This window comes from Cylas formicarius, unplaced genomic scaffold (assembly GCF_029955315.1).
Source record: "Cylas formicarius isolate icCylForm1 unplaced genomic scaffold, icCylForm1.1 PGA_scaffold_8__14_contigs__length_24414737, whole genome shotgun sequence".
NCBI lineage: Eukaryota > Metazoa > Arthropoda > Insecta > Coleoptera > Brentidae > Cylas > Cylas formicarius.
This window is the reverse complement of record NW_026844361.1, coordinates 12,218,379-12,236,360: the sequence shown is the minus strand read 5'-3', so window position 1 is coordinate 12,236,360 and position 17,982 is coordinate 12,218,379. Positions and strand designations below refer to the sequence as shown.

Here is a 17,982-nt window from a genome sequence, read left to right as displayed (position 1 = left end):
GAATAATCCATGGTTGTTTTATTGCAACTTAAAGTTCTATACATCGAAAAAAAAACACCCCATAAAATGTTTTACTCTACAACAGGTGGTATTAATTATTGTAGGATTTGTTAAAATAATACTGAAAAATGTGGCGTTTAAAGTTTGATGGAGAAAAAGATTTAAAATGACTAGGAAGTGAGTTATAAGCTTCGCGATGTTGTAAGTAAAACTTCTTTCAAAAAAGGACGATCTGAGGCGAGGTGGTGTTATCAGTCCTCTAAATCGAATATTTATATTATGTACATGGGATCTAAATATAATTTTATTATGCAGATATGTCGGAGATTTAAAAAACCAAATTCGATGATAAAAACAAGCTAAACGCATATCTCTTCTACACTCCGTATTCAACCAATTGGCATGCTTAAATCTATATGATATTTGCCCAAGTTTTCGGATTCCGTATATCAGACGAAGACAAAAATTTTGCATTTTTTATATTTTGTTTTTTTGAGCTGCCGTTAAACAAGTGCCATAAACGATGTCTCCAAGATTGAATATGGAGAGCACAGGCTAGTCACACAACGAATCAAAAATAAGTCTCAGATTGTCTAAGATACATTGTCTTTAATTTCCAAGCTACAGTCTCCTATTTTTATATAAATGCTGTTTTTTATATTAAAAACATCAGTTTTTGGACCAAAACTCATTAAACAACATTTCTTTAGGTTGAGAAATAGGGAATGCTTTAAAGAGATTGTTCTTAGATTTTCCAGATCACTGCTTATTGCTCGACAGATTATCTTTATGGAATGACAGATATACCTGCGTATCATCCGCATAACAATGAAAGCTACAGTGTTCGAGTACGTTGTGATTATTAGAAGTGTAACAACAGGGGGCTAACAACGGACCCCTGTGGTACCCCACAGTTCATTGACATCTCTTCCGACACCGTTTCGCCAACCTTAACACGCTGTGTTCTTTTACTTGAAAAAAATTCAAAAAATTGTATAACCTGACCACTTAACCCAATATAGTGCCAAAACTGTGACTGTAGTCCTGACGATGTCATCATTGACATTTGAGAGTGCCGAGGAACATCCGTGATACCGCCTAAATCCAAATTGATTTTCGGGAAGAACCTGATTTTTCTCCACGTGTTCTGACAACTGGTTATTTAGTTTTTTTTCGAAAACCTTTGAAAAACATGACAGGACACCAACTAGTCTTAAATCTTTGAATTCTTGAGGATTATTAGTTTTTGGTAATGGTTACCAAAGCATTTTTCCATGCGTCTGGAACGATGAATTTTGAAATACAGAAGTTAATTACGTAAGTCAAGAATGGTAACAGAATCGGACACGCATTTGTATTATGGATATATATGAACTATCATATTTCATATTTAAAACATCGATCTCTTAACATTATTTGTATAGTGTTCAATTACATCTTGATTCTCAGCTTGGGTGTTTATTAGTATTTTTTTATTTCTTTCCAGACATTATTACTTTCGCATTATTACTTATTCGCAAATCGGGCATTGATAAATATTTTTTTTTTCATTTTTGATGGTTGCTTTAGTTAAGTTACGTAAAGTCTTATGGTACTCCCTATTTGCGTTACTTTTGCTTCTTTTAAATTTACTAAACGCTTTATCTCGGAGTTTCATTAGATGTTTAACATTTTTTAGCCAAGGTTGATAGTTTTTTTGTGATTCTCACTTTTTTTAAAGGTGCATGCAAGTCTAGCAGAGCGTTAAGATTTACATAAAATATATTCCGCCCTGTATGTAATGTAACTGATCTTATTTGTAACACTTGGCAGCAAAAACTCGCAAAAGATAAATTCGGATTTATCACTTGAATGTCATTAGACATAATAAGTAAATCAGTAACAGTGCATGATTTGGTAGTAAGACGCGTAGGGTTAGAATTTTATTTATCACTGTCATTGTTATTATTGTATTGCAAACAATGTAAATGGAACACAAACATTAGTGACTTTCACTTTACGTCAAATAAAAAAATCGATTTCTCAGTGTTTTTGGGTTTTCTTTGCCACAATGCTTACTGATTTGACACTTAAACTTTCAGGTCCAATTTCGCGAGGTTCGTTCCACGTCGTCGTTCAAATGACAAAATAATTTCTTTTGGGTAACAGCTTGAATAAATTGGTGTAACCTTTACGAATGGACGACGAATAATTACGAGCTGCTGTTAACTTTTCTAGTTCTTTAATTAACCGTTGTCTTTGGCATTAAGTCATCAGACTCCTATATATGTCGACATCCCCTACAGAAATGCTTTATACAAGATTTGTATGATTTGTTCTCTATTATCTTCTCAACGTTCCAATAAATTTCTGCTTAAGATGGAGGTCCTTTTTTATTCGATTTGGTTAATCGGTTTTCGATTTTTTAAAATTTGTTTTAATTAATCGTAATTAAGATATTTAATGTTATTTTAAATAAGGCACGACTATTTTTTTTATTCATAAATACACAAATTGATACGTACATAGCAAATTGCAAAACATAAAATCTAAAACAGAAAAAGCTTAAAACAAAATTCAACAATACCATTCATGAATTCAGATAATAGCAACTTGTACTACTTATAATTCGTAAATTGCAGTCATAAAAACAAATGATAACTAAATATTTTTCATAATTTCTGTGCCTTTTATGCATAAAAGTATGTTTAAAAAGGAAAAAAAAACAATAAGTAAAAAAAAAGATTTAGACAAATCCAGTTCTATTTCGAAATTTGTGAAATTGACTAAAATTTCTGAAACATTTTTTACGAACTTGAAGTCTGTGTTGCTCTTTGCAACCTACCTGAAATTGATTTATTAAAGCCATCTCAATCAAGACACTAGAATAAAACTTGTTGTTATGCGTCAATTTATTATTAAAACGCGGACTTTAATTATCAATATCATTATTGCGTTGGAAAACAAAATATTGTTTATAAATTTCTGCGATTATAGTTCTAGAAATACTATTTGTTTACAATGTGGGTTATCTGGTGGATAAAAACATTAAATAATTAGAGGAAGAATGAAACTCGCTGGTTTATTTCGAAGGTAAATTGTATCCTACCACATTTTGCATTAATTTCCTCGAGAATCATGGAAAAGGATGCACAAACACTATATAAACACACCATTTCCCCATTGGACTTCAATGTTTTCACGAATTCCTTGCTCTATTTCTCCTATTGTCTCCAAAACTATCATTGACACCCTGTATATAGAAAATGACGTAACGTTAGTCCATTGTATATAAGACTTTAATATCCCCCTCTGAGTGAGGTTTGTCAATCTTATTGCATAATATTTTTTTACTACAGTTTTCATTTTACTTTGGTTGATTGTTACTCTCCCAACCAAGAGATTTTACAACCGCCTCACTTCGGGATTATCTTGCACCTCGAGAGAAATTGACAATTCCTTTTTCATAATCTCGACAATTTATATTCTCGATTACGCTAGTAGGCGTAGCTGTCCAAATAAGCGCAAAATTAGCCTGGGTGAAAGTTATTGCGCAAGGTTTTTCTTTTACTGATAGTCCGTTGGTTTTATGGTGAGATCACTGTCTCCGTTTCGCGTTTACATCTGAAGAGAAAAATGACGGACAACTTACCAAAATACTTCGTTGCCGATTAAAAAACAAAAGCGTGGGGTTTATTTATCGAAAATTAGAAACTAACAATTTAAAATACAGTTAAAACTTACATCACCAATGTTATTGATGTAACATGTTGCTTTTTTGAGAAGGAGGTGCTGTGTAACTAATATTTTTATAAAAACTAAAAATGAAGAAACCACTACTAAACACAGAAAACACCACTAAAATCATATTGCTAAGAACCCAATATTCAGACTAGAATAGGTACTAAGGTGTCCTAAATAATGGACAAGGAACAAAAAACCACAATAAGCTTTTACGCGAAGTGTTGAAAGTGCTATTTCATAAGCTGTATATTTTAGGATAATACATTAGAATTTGTCAAAAGCATCCTAAAAATTTTATTGTTGTTTTTAATATTGAGCCTAACATTTAACATAAATAATAAATAAGGAAATGGAGTATAATACAATCTAAATAAAGTATTTATCATTGATAACGTTGTTATGAGTGAAGATACAAAGTCGGTTAAATTAGCAAACTAGTAAAAACTATACAGGGTGTTACATTTAATGGAGGACATTTTCCTGATTTTTTCGGAAACCCTACAATAAATTAATTGTTTTTCTGTTTTCACCATCTTAATTTATCCGACTTTGTATCTCTACTCATAGCAAAGTTACCAATTTAGATCAGTGAACTTCTTTGGCAACCTAGGTTGCAAAACGTTATTAAACTGAACAGCTGAACTTTCTAATTAGGCCATTCGTAATACAAATTCATATATCGGTGATAATTTGGCGAAAAGAGGTAAAATGTTAACTATTAAAACGTAAAATAAAAAAATATTTGATTCGCGTCGTTGCGATTTTTTAATAGTAATACTTCCGTAATGTTCTATTGTTCCAACTGTTTTTTTTTAATAGAAAAATATAGTTCCGCTATATTTGCAGCTCGATGTCTCCCGAACCAAGCATTTGTTTTAAAACACCCTCCTGTGATGTGATAAAATAAGGACAAAAAAATGTTTTTTCGAAAATTTCCCGTATGTCGTTGTTATGTATACGGATGATGCTTACTTTGGGTATTTCGGAGTCCGATTTCTCCTCGCAAAAACAACGGAGTTATTTATGTTGTACGAAAAGGTCAGAATTTCAAAATTGTTAATTGTTTTTATTAGCATTTATTTGGTTGCCACATAGCGCTGCGGATCTTCTCTCGAGAATGTTCTATTTATATTTTTTCGTAACCTTCGAGGCCGCCCCGTTAATTTATTCGGTAATGACGTCGGATATTTCGTTATTAAAATAAAAAAGTTCCCTATATTTGCAATACTCTATGTTTTGCTTGGGCAGATTTATTTATTAAAATATTTATTTAAATTAAAACATCAAACTGATATTTTTATTTAAAACAGTACTCTTGTAAGAACACATAGAAAAATAAAATGTAACAAAATATGAAACAGTTTTTCCTTAAAAAAACTGAAATGCGATCTCTTTACTGGGTCTTATTTTCAACCATGGAGGGTAATAATTATTTCTGTAATGGAAATTAAGTAAATAAACTACTCAGTTACAGCAGTTTGGATTTATAGAGGGGTGCTCTACCATACAAGCGATAAGTAAGGTTGTGGGAGATGTGGTGGTGGGCCTTGGGTTGACAATGTGTGACCTTAGCAAGGCGTTCGACTGTATCTCGCATGATCTTCTTAAACAGAAGCTGTTTTGGTATGGATTACGCGACGGAACCCTTAAGGCAAAGGTCTCTAGTGGGGACCCCAAGGGTCCGTACTCGGTCCTGTATTTTTGATAGTGTATGTTGCTGATCTATGCCGTTTTTTGGGCTCTGTCAAATGTGCTTTATTTGCTGACGATGCCTGTTTTACCTTATATGGTCCGAATTGGAATGACCTGGACAACATTATTGGGGAACTGGAGAGCAATGCGAAAAATAAAAATAATTATTTGAAATTGAATACGGACCAAACTCAAACAATATTCTTTTCGCTAGATAAATACAACAACGGCGAACGACAGTCAGCTAAATTACTTGGCATTACACTTGATAGTAGACTTAACTGGAAAGATCATATTTCATTTCTTAAGGGAAAACTATATTCCAGCTTATTCGTCCTTAGAAAAATTAGGGAGAGCCTAGACCATAATGCCCTAATGACAGTGTATTATTCTCTATTTCATTCCCACATGTCATAAAGCGCAATATTATGGGGAAACTCTGTCGAGGCTGTTCAAATATTTAGGATACAGAAAAGGGCTATAAGAATTCTTGCCGGGGATAAGCACAATATACACTGTACTCCATATTTTCAAAAACATAAGATAATGACACTGCCCTGTATCTATATTCTCCATAATCTTTTAGAAACTCACAAACTTACCAATATATTTGAAGGTGTGTCTCATAGTTATCCAAGACGTGCAAAAAATCTAATAAGAGTTCCAAAGCACAGACTTGTTACATCAGACAATAATTCTTTAAACATTAATTTGTACAATATGCTGCCAGATAGGTACAAACATATGGCTTTTGAGGTATTCAAAAGAAATACTAAAGTGTTGCTCATTGAAAATTGTTTCTATAGTGTGGACGAGTGTTCCATCAAAATAAAAAAACTAAATTAAAAACCTTGGGTTAGTGAAATGTGTTAGTGTTGTTGACCTTTACATTTGTTATTATTCACTACGGTTTTATTTATAAAATACTTTTTTTTACACCTTTATACTGTTTACATTTTGTTTTTGTATTTTACCTTATATTGACAGGCTAGAATTGTATTATTATTGTACAATATGTGGTTAATTCTTCCTCTTCTTCATTGTACTCCTGGCATATAACAGCTTCCGGATCATCTTCAGTGAGCCCCATCATGCATCATCATGCATCCAAAAATTACAATGGGTATGCATACGTAATATTATGGATGGCGTAGAAACTTCAGAAAATCTTTCTTTGTTCATTTTTCTATATGGAAATTTATCCCAATAACGCATCAACTCTGGCTGCTGAATAAACTTGCACTTGCACTTTTTTGGCAATGATTGCCTGTTGATGCAATGTTTGAAGCTATATTTTTCGAGAACTAATTTTTGTTTGTGTTTAATTTGGGTAACAGAACAACACATATATGGCGCCATAATACTTATAATTTTTTTTATTTTTAAATGGGTGTATGGGCCTTATTACCAGCGCAGGCTATATTGGACACAGTGACCTTATTCCTTAATGGAGCGATCCCATTAAAGACGTAAGTTTAAAAGCTAGGAAGCCGCCATGGCTCAAATATGAATTGTGAGTCAGCGATAGAGCAAAGCTTACTATCTAGTTGTTTAAAAAATTGTTAGGATGGACAATTTAAAATTGTTATTGGTTTTTATTTGTTTTCCGATGGATTTTGGTTTTGCCAATTGCGTTTTAATATTATCTAAAAAATCAAAAAATTGTAGTAGAATAAATGAAAATGTATTTGCAAGTAGAAGACCATATTTCTGCGTCATGGTAATAATTAAAATTAAGATAAGTTAATTTATGGTATTTAATGTTATTTACTTTTCCCGTGAATTTAAAATTTGGCCGTTACTTTCACCGAACCGTTGCCTTATCTACGGCAAGGAAAAAGTTCTTAATCTCAACAGAGCCCTATTGGCCAATTTTTAACAAACTTAAATCGTATCTATTATGCTTGTCTAGTCCGACATGTTCTTTGGTCTTTGTCTTTGTTATCTTTTGGATAAACTAGCATCCTCCTTTTTGTTAATATTCATGTCCAAATTACTAATTCTTCAGACGTCCTTCTGGCAAATCAAAAAATTCATTATTATTATTATTATTATTATTATTATCCTATAAAAATTAATATAATTCAGCATCATCATATTCCAAAATTGGGTAATAAAAACCCGAAACTGCTAAGCAATTGTTTTTAAATTATGTTAATTCCACACCTGCGCATCAAAAATTTTTCACACATCTGATGGAATAATAATCAATTAAATGTTTTTTATATAGGCAAAACAAATGCTTTGTGGTTCAACTTAATTGTTAAATACACTGTACCTTCTTCAGAAAGAATTTTTAAACTAACTATCACAGGGTTGATTACAGTCTGTAATAATGTGATAGTTAGTTTAGAGATTCTTTCTGAAGAAGGTACAGTGTACCGAAACAATTGTCAAAGCAATAAACATGTGTGTGGTAATCTTAAAGCAACTGTTTGTTTTTATTAAATTACTTATACAGTATTATTATTATTATATATTACAGTTTTTAACATTTATTTTGAAACAGCCTGTATAAATTTGTGGTTCACGGTATGCGATTATTATTGTTGAATCCTTTGGTAGTTCTCAAAATTAGGAACAGATTCCTCAAACATTTTTTGACAATAGTTTCAATATGAGCCTCAAAGTTTGTGAGCCAAGAACAATTCAAGAAAGTCTTTTACTTGTTTAACTCTTTTCAGCTGTTTTTTTTATCAAGCATTTAGTTAATATCTATAACATCTTTTCCTTCCTTGTAAATAGAATATATCGACATTTTTAAAAATATAAGAATAATCTCTGGTTTCGGCAAAAATCAGAAAATTTATCAAGTTCCTTCTGAAGCACTAATACACATAAAGGCGAATGAATCTCTTTTTTTACTTTTAAATCATCGCCAAAAGAAGCACGAAAAGAAACCGGGAAATAAAGGCTAATATCGAAAACAAAAATATTAAAGAGTAATTGATGTCATGGATGAATGGTAGCAAGGTTGTTGTAAGAACTGAACGTTTTTTGTGAAAATCATGTTGATTTGGAACGATGTTATTCTTTACCTGAGAAAACAACTGTTAATAAATTGGAGCCTGAAAAACCTTGGCAAAGTGACATAAGAGAGAGATAAGACGATAATCACCAGACTTTCTTGGCCACTTTCCAGCTTTTTGGAAACGTCCCTTGACCTAGACATTTATTAAACAGAATGTAAGAGGTTTCCGACAAAAGTGGACAGTTTATGAGAAATTGTGCCGGTATACCGTCCCGCCCTTAGAAGAATTTTCATCATCCATAAATGGATTTACATAAAGTGAAGCATTGAATTTTGTTCTATAAACACTTCCTTTACCATCCTACGATCATCAATAACGGACTATTCTTCGTTCCAGGGAAGGAAGTGCGATACAGAAAATGAGGTGTGCTGTCGATTATCCAGTTTTGGGACAAATTCGCGCAAACCTAGCATCGCATCCAACGTAAACGATCTGGTTTACACTGCCGGAAAATCTAGCGTTCAAGGATCGTTCCTCAAATTTGCTGGCGGCTTTGGATTATCTCCAGGGCAGATACAGGTGATTTTAAACCGAAATTTTGTCTCCTCTAACATCTGGTACTTAGGTAATATCCAATTCGGAAGAGGGAGTCAGACCAAATCCGAATTTCATTGGACAATCAGCTTCCAGCACACTGAAATCTATACGTGACATTTCGGCTTCTGCCAGCAATAACGTCTTTTCCAGTACACCTGATTATTCCAACGTACAATTCGACTCGAACGTTAGGTTCGCGTCCACACTCCAAGGACCTGCTTACCTGCCCCCTTATGGTAGATATCACCAATATATCCATTTCCAACGTCATATATATTTTCATTTTAGAGGAAAAACCGACCCCTACAACCCCGAAACCTTCATGCGGTCCAGGTTACTACGTCACACCATCCGGTCAATGCGAAAATATAAAAAAACCCTGTCCTCCCGGAAGTCGCAGCACGCCCTCTGGAGGCTGCGAATTAATTCCAAGCTCAACATGTAGACCGGACCAACGAATAGGACCATATGGACAATGTGTAGATCTTCCATCTCCACCCACTCCGTCTACTCCAAGACCCTGTGGGCCAGGACAAACCAGAGGTCCTTATGGACAGTGTTTAGATCTTCCACCTCCACCCACTCCGTCGACTCCAAAACCTTGCGAACCTGGACAAACTAGAGGCGAATATGGACAGTGTGTATATCTTCCACCTCCTCCGACTTCCAAACCTTGCGGACCTGGACAAACTAGAGGTCCCTATGGACAGTGTGGAGATCTTCCACCTCCACCCACTCCGTCGACTCCAAGACCGTGCGGACCTGGTCAAACCAGAGGTCCCTATGGACAGTGTGTAGATCTTCCACCTCCACCCACTCCGTCGACTCCAAGACCGTGCGGACCTGGTCAAACCAGAGGTCCTTATGGACAGTGTGTAGATCTTCCAACTCCACCCACTCCGTCGACTCCAAGACCGTGCGGACCTGGACAAACTAGAGGTCCTTATGGACAGTGTGTAGATCTTCCAACTCCACCCACTCCGTCGACTCCAAGACCGTGCGGACCTGGACAAACTAGAGGTCCCTATGGACAGTGTGTAGATCTTCCACCTCCACCCACTCCGTCGACTCCAAGACCGTGTGGACCTGGTCAAACCAGAGACCCCTATGGACAGTGTGTAGATCTTCCACCTCCACCCACTCCGTCGACTCCACGACCGTGCGGACCTGGTCAAACCATAGGTCCCTATGGACAGTGTGTAGATCTTTCATCTCCACCCACTCCGTCGACTCCAAGACCGTGCGGACCTGGTCAAAGGAGAGGTCCCTATGGACAGTGTGTAGATCTTCCCTCTCCTCCGACTCCAAAACCGTGCGGACCTGGTCAAACCAGAGGTGCTTATGGGCAGTGTGTAGATGTTCCACCTCCACCCACTCCGCCGACTCCAAGACCCTGCGGATCGGGACAAAAAAGAGGCCCTTACGGAGAGTGTATTGAAATTATTACTCCCACACCGACCACCAGAAGACCGTATTGTGCTGCGGGTCAAAGGCTCGGTCCGAACGGACAATGCTACGATATCTCCACCTCGAGGCCAAGAACTTGCAGTCCGGGACAACAGTTGGGTCCATACGGAGAGTGTATACCTATTAGAACTCCCCCGCCGAGACCGACATGCCCTCCGGGCTCGTTCCCAACCGCTTCAGGACGTTGCCAGCGCCCGAAAACTACACCGGCACCACCTCCAAGACCAATCTGTCCTCCTGGCAGTTTCTTGGGGCCAAACGGAAACTGCGAAAGACCGCAGCCCCCGCCAACTCCTAAGCCCTGTCCTCTCGGCACGGTAAAATCTCCGACAGGAGAGTGCATCCGCCCGGCACCAACATGTCCACCCGGAAGTTACCTCGGTCCATCCGGATCTTGCGTATTACAAACCAGACCTTCTCCACCACCCACGGCCACGACTCCGAGAGGCTATCTTCCACCCAAAATCGAAACGTATGTACCCTCGAGGCCATCCGAAACCACACCGTTCACCAGTCAACCTTCACCCGCACCATTCACTACCACACGCACACCATTTGAGTCCAGCACTCCCGGTAGACCAGTTAATACTAAACCTCCACCGAGTGGATTCACGTCCACCCTACGACCGGCGCCATCATGCGCACCCGGCCAAATACTTTCCGGTAACTCCTGCCTTTACCCCTCAAAAGCCACCAGTCCTCCTCCCTCATTCCCCACCTCCAGAGCATGTCCCTTCGGTACTAGCTTTAACGTCAATAACAACCAATGCGAGGCTGTTTACAAACCCACCCCAAAACCTCCAAAAACGTGCACCTTCGGTTATAAACTTAACCAATTTACAGGCGAATGTGAGCCACATACTCCCGCTACTCAAAAGACCACCGTGAACACCTCCCAGACGTGTAAGTACGGGCAAAAATTGAACCCCTATACGAATCGTTGTGAACAAATTTCCACCAGCACCGGTTACCCTACGACAGTCAAACCAAAACCAATTTGCTCTTTTGGCGAAAGATTAAACGTTGGTACTGGAAAATGTGAAAGAATCCCTGAACCCGTTGGTTCCACAACGACCAGGAAAACCTGCGGTTTCGGTCAAAAACTTAACTATTTCACAAATCAGTGCGAATCTATCTCTCAAACGTCACCCCTACCTAGTCGTTCGCCTGGAACCACCGGTGGGTATAAGTATTCGACCCCTTCAGTACCGTTCGAAACGCCAACCACTCAAAAACCATCCGGTTGTGGTTTTGGTAAAAGTTTTAACCCAAACACCAATCAGTGCGAGCTAATTCAGAAGGCCACGTGCCGGCCGGGCACAAAGTTGAATCCTTTTACGAAACAATGCGAAAGGGTAACCACAGTACCAATTCCAACTTCTACTACTCCAAGATCTCAACCGACTACGAGATCGTGTGCTTTCGGCTTGAGGTTCAATCCATTCACGAATAAATGCGAATCTACCAGCCCAACTACTCAAAAACCACCGGGAACTACTCGTAAACCCGAAATCACCAATGGTTACAAGTATCCAACCCCGTCAGTACCATTCGAAACACCTACAACTCAAAGACCAGCCGGTTGCGAATTTGGCAAAAGATTTAACCCGAGAACCAATGAGTGTGAATTAATTCAGAAGTCTTGCTCGTCAGAGGAAACTTTTAATCCTTTTACGAAACAGTGCGAAAAGGTTACACCTAGGCCCATTCCAAGCTCTACTACTCCGAGGGCACAGATAACTACTCAATCATGTAGTTTTGGGTCAAGATTCAATCCGTTTACAAAACAATGCGAACCGACCATTCCAAGTAGCCAGAAGCCACCAACACCAACTCGCAAACCGTCCACTACCGTCGGTTATAAGTATCCGACACCTTCAGTTCCGTTCGAAACCCCTACAACTACAAAGCCATGCTTGTTTGGCGAAACTCTTAATTCGTTCACAAACCTCTGCGAGAAAATAACACCACGGCCGACCCCCACTCGATTGCCTCAGACAACTATCAGATCTTGTGGTTTTGGGTTAAAATTGAACTCATTGACTAATCGGTGTGAACCAATTGCTCCGAATACCCAAAGACCGACCACGACTAGACCGATACCGACGGATGGCTATAAATATCCTACACCTTCAATACCCTTTGAAACCCCTACAACTTCCAAGCAACCACCCAAGTGCGGCATTGGCAGTACTTTTAACCCAAAAACAAACCGTTGTGAATTACTTGAGAGGCCAACAACAAACGGGCCCGAAAAGTGCCCGATTGGTAAACAGTTAAACGTATTCACTGGACAATGTGAAACACCGAGGACGACACCTAAATATTGTGCTTTCGGCACCAAACTGAATCCCGCTACCGGTCAATGCGAAACAACCGGAGTTCCATCTACGTCGACGCCAGCTTATCCTAGACCTACTCCGAAAAGTTGCTTGTACGGGCAAACTTTAAATCCCGTTACGAACGAATGCGAAAGTGTTTCAAGACCCACCCCACCATCGACTACTCCAAAATCATGTCCATTTGGAACCCAGTTGAATGTATTCACTGGGGAGTGTGTACGACCTATTCCCACCCCAAAGGTTTGCTCATTTGGACAACAGCTGAATGCTGCTAGTGGTGAATGCGAACCTATCAGAGTACCATCTACTTCAACACCATCCTACCCTAGACCTACTCCAAAAGGGTGTTCGTTCGGAGAAATTTTGAATCCTGTTACTAAGGAATGCGAAAGTGTTTCAAGGCCAACCCCACCATCCACTACTCCAAAGTCCTGTCCGTTTGGAACACAATTGAACGTATTTACTGGCGAGTGTGTTCGACCTACTCCCACCCCAAAGCGATGTCCGTTTGGACAACAGCTGAATCCTGCCAGTGGTGAATGCGAATCTATCAGAGTGCCATCTACTTCAACACCATCTTATCCTAGACCGACTCCAAAGAATTGCTTGTACGGAGAAATTTTGAATCCTGTTACGAATGAATGCGAAAGTGTTTCAAGACCAACCCCACCATCGACTACTCCAAAATCATGTCCATTTGGAACCCAGTTGAATGTATTCACTGGGGAGTGTGTACGACCTATTCCCACCCCAAAGGTTTGCTCATTTGGACAACAGCTGAATGCTGCTAGTGGTGAATGCGAACCTATCAGAGTACCATCTACTTCAACACCATCCTACCCTAGACCTACTCCAAAAGGGTGTTCGTTCCGAGAAATTTTGAATCCTGTTACTAAGGAATGCGAAAGTGTTTCAAGGCCAACCTCACCATCGACTACTCCAAAATCATGTCCATTTGGAACCCAGTTGAATGTATTCACTGGGGAGTGTGTACGACCTACTCCCACCCCAAAGGTTTGCTCATTTGGACAACAGCTGAATCCTGCCAGTGGCGAATGCGAACCTGCCAGAGTACCATCTACTTCAACACCATCTTATCCTAGGCCGACTCCAAAGAGTTGCTTGTACGGACAAATTTTGAATCCTGTTACGAATGAATGCGAAAGTGTTTCAAGACCAACCCCACCATCGACTACTCCAAAGTCCTGTCCATTTGGGACTCAGTTGAATGTATTCACTCGGGAGTGTGTACGACCTATTCCCACCCCAAAGGTTTGCTCATTTGGACAACAGCTGAATCCTGCCAGTGGCGAATGCGAACCTGCCAGAGTACCATCTACTTCAACACCATCTTATCCTAGGCCGACTCCAAAGAGTTGCTTGTACGGACAAATTTTGAATCCTGTTACGAATGAATGCGAAAGTGTTTCAAGACCAACCCCACCATCGACTACTCCAAAGTCCTGTCCATTTGGGACCCAGTTGAATGTATTCACTCGGGAGTGTGTACGACCTATTCCCACCCCAAAGGTTTGCTCATTTGGACAACAGCTGAATCCTGCCAGTGGCGAATGCGAACCTGCCAGAGTACCATCTACTTCAACACCATCTTATCCTAGGCCGACTCCAAAGAGTTGCTTGTACGGAAAAATTTTGAATCCTGTTACGAATGAATGCGAAAGTGTTTCAAGACCAACCCCACCATCGACTACTCCAAAATCATGTCCATTTGGAACCCAGTTGAATGTATTCACTGGGGAGTGTGTACGACCTACTCCCACCCCAAAGGTTTGCTCATTTGGACAACAGCTGAATCCTGCCAGTGGCGAATGCGAACCTGCCAGAGTACCATCTACTTCAACACCATCTTATCCTAGGCCGACTCCAAAGAGTTGCTTGTACGGAAAAATTTTGAATCCTGTTACGAATGAATGCGAAAGTGTTTCAAGACCAACCCCACCATCGACTACTCCAAAATCATGTCCATTTGGAACCCAGTTGAATGTATTCACTGGGGAGTGTGTTCGACCTATTTCCACTCCAAAGGTTTGCTCATTTGGACAACAGCTGAACACTGCTAGTGGTGAATGCGAACCTATCAGAGTACCATCTACTTCAACACCATCCTACCCTAGACCTACTCCAAAAAGGTGTTCGTTCGGAGAAATTTTGAATCCTGTTACTAAGGAATGCGAAAGTGTTTCAAGGCCAACCCCACCACCCACTACTCCAAAGTCCTGTCCGTTTGGAACACAATTGAACATATTTACTGGCGAGTGTGTTCGACCTACTCCCACCCCAAAGCGATGTCCGTTTGGACAACAGCTGAATCCTGCCAGTGGTGAATGCGAACCTGTCAGAGTACCATCTACTTCAACACCATCTTATCCTAGGCCGACTGCAAAGAGTTGCTTGTACGGACAAATTTTGAATCCTGTTACGAATGAATGCGAAAGTATTTCAAGACCAACCCCACCGTCGACTACTCCAAAGTCCTGTCCGTTTGGAACCCAGTTGAATGTATTCACTGGAGAGTGTGTTCGACCTACTCCCACTCCAAAGCGATGTCCGTTTGGACAACAGCTGAATCCTGCCAGCGGTGAATGCGAAACAATTACAGTACCAACTACTTCAACACCATCTTATCCAAGACCTACTCCAAAAAGGTGTTCGTTCGGAGAAATTTTGAATTTAGTTTCGAATGAGTGCGAAACTGTTTCAAGGCCAACCCCAGACTCAGGGTTTACGTACCCAACACCAACGGTTCCGTTCCCTACACCTACTAGAAAGCAGTGCGCACCCGGAAAAGTGTTGAATCAAAGTACTGGCCAGTGCGAAATTCGTTCCATATTAACTACTCCGGTTCCACAGAGTTGTCCTCCAGGTCAAGCTCGGTCTCCCTCAGGGTACGGTTGTGAGTACTCCCGAGTTTCAACTTCCAAACCCTGCCCCTTCGGTACTCAACTGAATCCGGTAACTGGCCAGTGCGAAACAGTTCACAAGCCGCCGTCTACTGGGTACGAATATCCTAAACCCTCTACGCCGTTCCCTACCCCTACGCGTCCACCCACTGGGCGTCCAAAGATATGCAATTACGGAGAACGATTCAACGTCAACACCGGTATCTGCGAAAGCGTCCCTCCACCATCCACTTCGAAACAACCCACGCCGACCACGCCATTTCCACGAAAGTGCGATTACGGTGAACGTCTGAATGAAATTACGGGCGAATGTGACATTGTCACATCGAGTACACCGCCTCAATGTTCTGGTGGGACCCGGTGGAATCGTTTTACCGGACAGTGCGAAAGATCTCCCACGACTGCCGTCCCTCCTTCAACCAAACCGGGATACATCTATCCCACGCCACCAAACAAAATCTGCGAATTCGGTTTCAAGTTGGACCCCGTTACCAACGAATGCAAAAGTACGCAAAAATGCCCGCGGGGCCAGATACCGAAATTATCCGGATTTGGTTGCGACTATCCCCCAGATTCCCAAATTAAACAGTGCCCCTTTGGTCGAAAGTATAACACCGCTACCGGGGAATGCGAAAAACAATACCGAAGCTCCACCCCATTACCCCCGACTACCTATAGACCGTCGACGAAAGCGTGTCCCCCGAATCAAGTCTTAACCTCTGCCGGTTGTCGACCTCCAACTACCTACAGGCCTTCACCTAGCCCACCTTCGAGTCCGGTTACCGGTTATCATTACCCACAGCCCACCGTACCCTTTGACGAAGTTCCCAGCACGCGGAAACCCGGCCGGTGTCCACCCGGGCAAAGTCCCGGTCCCTCGGGCGCTTGCCAAACACCCAGGTGTCCCCCGGGAACGACACACGGAGCATCGGGACGATGTGAGCCGTCCCCCAAATGCAAATCTGGTCAAGTCTACTCACAGATCACCAATGCATGCGAATATCCACAAACACCATCTCCACCATCCACTAACGATCAATCCGTAACGAATGGCAAAACAACTTTTAGAACTACAGCGCCGCCGTCTGGAGGGTATGTCTATCCGAAACCGACACCCCCGTTCGACACACCCGGCTATGACAGCGGCACCAACATCGAAAGCGACTACCTCAACAAAAAGCCTCCATACGAAGGGTCCGGTAAGTCCTTAATTACCGTTTTTGATTCACATTCACATAGAGTACCATCAACATTGAAATTTAAAATGGGACGCCGTGTATATCGTTACATCCTTAATGATTTTCGAGAAATTAATTATTTTCTTTATTTTTCGATCAATTACATAGTAATCTAATTTCTTAATATTATCATACAGGGCTGGTCAAAACGAACGATTTGCCTACTAGGCAAAAAAAGATGAAAGGTGCATTTTTTTAATGGAATACCCTGGATAGGTTTAGGTTTCGGCTTAATTATTTACCCACACAAACTGTATGTGTAGCAAGTTAAAAAAAAAACAGGATAATAAAACAATATATGAATAAAAGTAGAACACAGTTAAGAATCTGTAAAAGTAGAACTCTTACACAGGTTTAAGATTTGAAATCTTGTAGTCATCAGAACTGTCAAAATAGTCAAAACAATCGTTACCGAGGCCTTTTCTATTACAAAGTAATTGATTGTAAAAGTTCAAGTTTACAGAATTTCTAATTGATTTATTAGAACGCCATTAATTTTTCAAAGAAACTGCCACAGGCTGTTTCAATACTTTTTACGAGACGAAACACCAGCCGAGATGCCAGGAGTTTACAACATTTCAGGCATATGCGGCGAAGAATATATTGGAGAGACCGGACGAAAAATATCAACTAGGTTTAACAAACGCAATCACGAAACCGGACATAAAATTTTATTCGATAAAACTGAAATTCCTGCATCTTCTACCAACGAAAACTACGAGAGTTTATACAAAATCTATAGCAATCTAACAATCTTAACCGCGACTGACGTTTCACCTCTCACCAATATGAGAATCGATCATCTGAGAAGGTCATTTAGCTCCGCCACCCTCAGACAATATAAAAGCACAGAGTAAAATGCGAGCCAGTTTTAGTCAAGCTCTGAAGAAGCCAACACTATGATTGGCGAAACGTCAGCAATTTCGACTAAGCAAAAACCGATGCAGGAGGAATCCGGAAGTTTTCCAAAAAGTACGCAATTAGCTGTTGCACATTATGCGTTGCGTAGGAATGTGTGTTAGACTGAACA

The 17,982-nt window shown here is 40.1% G+C and overlaps 1 protein-coding gene across 2 annotated transcripts in view; it reads left to right on the top strand.

Moving 5' to 3' along the window:
- The window catches only part of LOC132706107 (serine protease filzig), a 65,259-nt gene that overhangs the window by 37,088 nt on the left and 10,189 nt on the right, over positions 1–17,982 (top strand). For both annotated transcript variants that reach the window (XM_060677217.1, XM_060677218.1), the window contains exons 5-8: positions 8,784–8,966; positions 9,013–9,220; positions 9,273–10,923; positions 16,783–16,913. In XM_060677217.1, the coding sequence (XP_060533200.1) occupies positions 8,784–8,966; positions 9,013–9,220; positions 9,273–10,923; positions 16,783–16,913 (2,173 nt within the window). The remainder of the gene's footprint in view (positions 1–8,783; positions 8,967–9,012; positions 9,221–9,272; positions 10,924–16,782; positions 16,914–17,982) is intronic.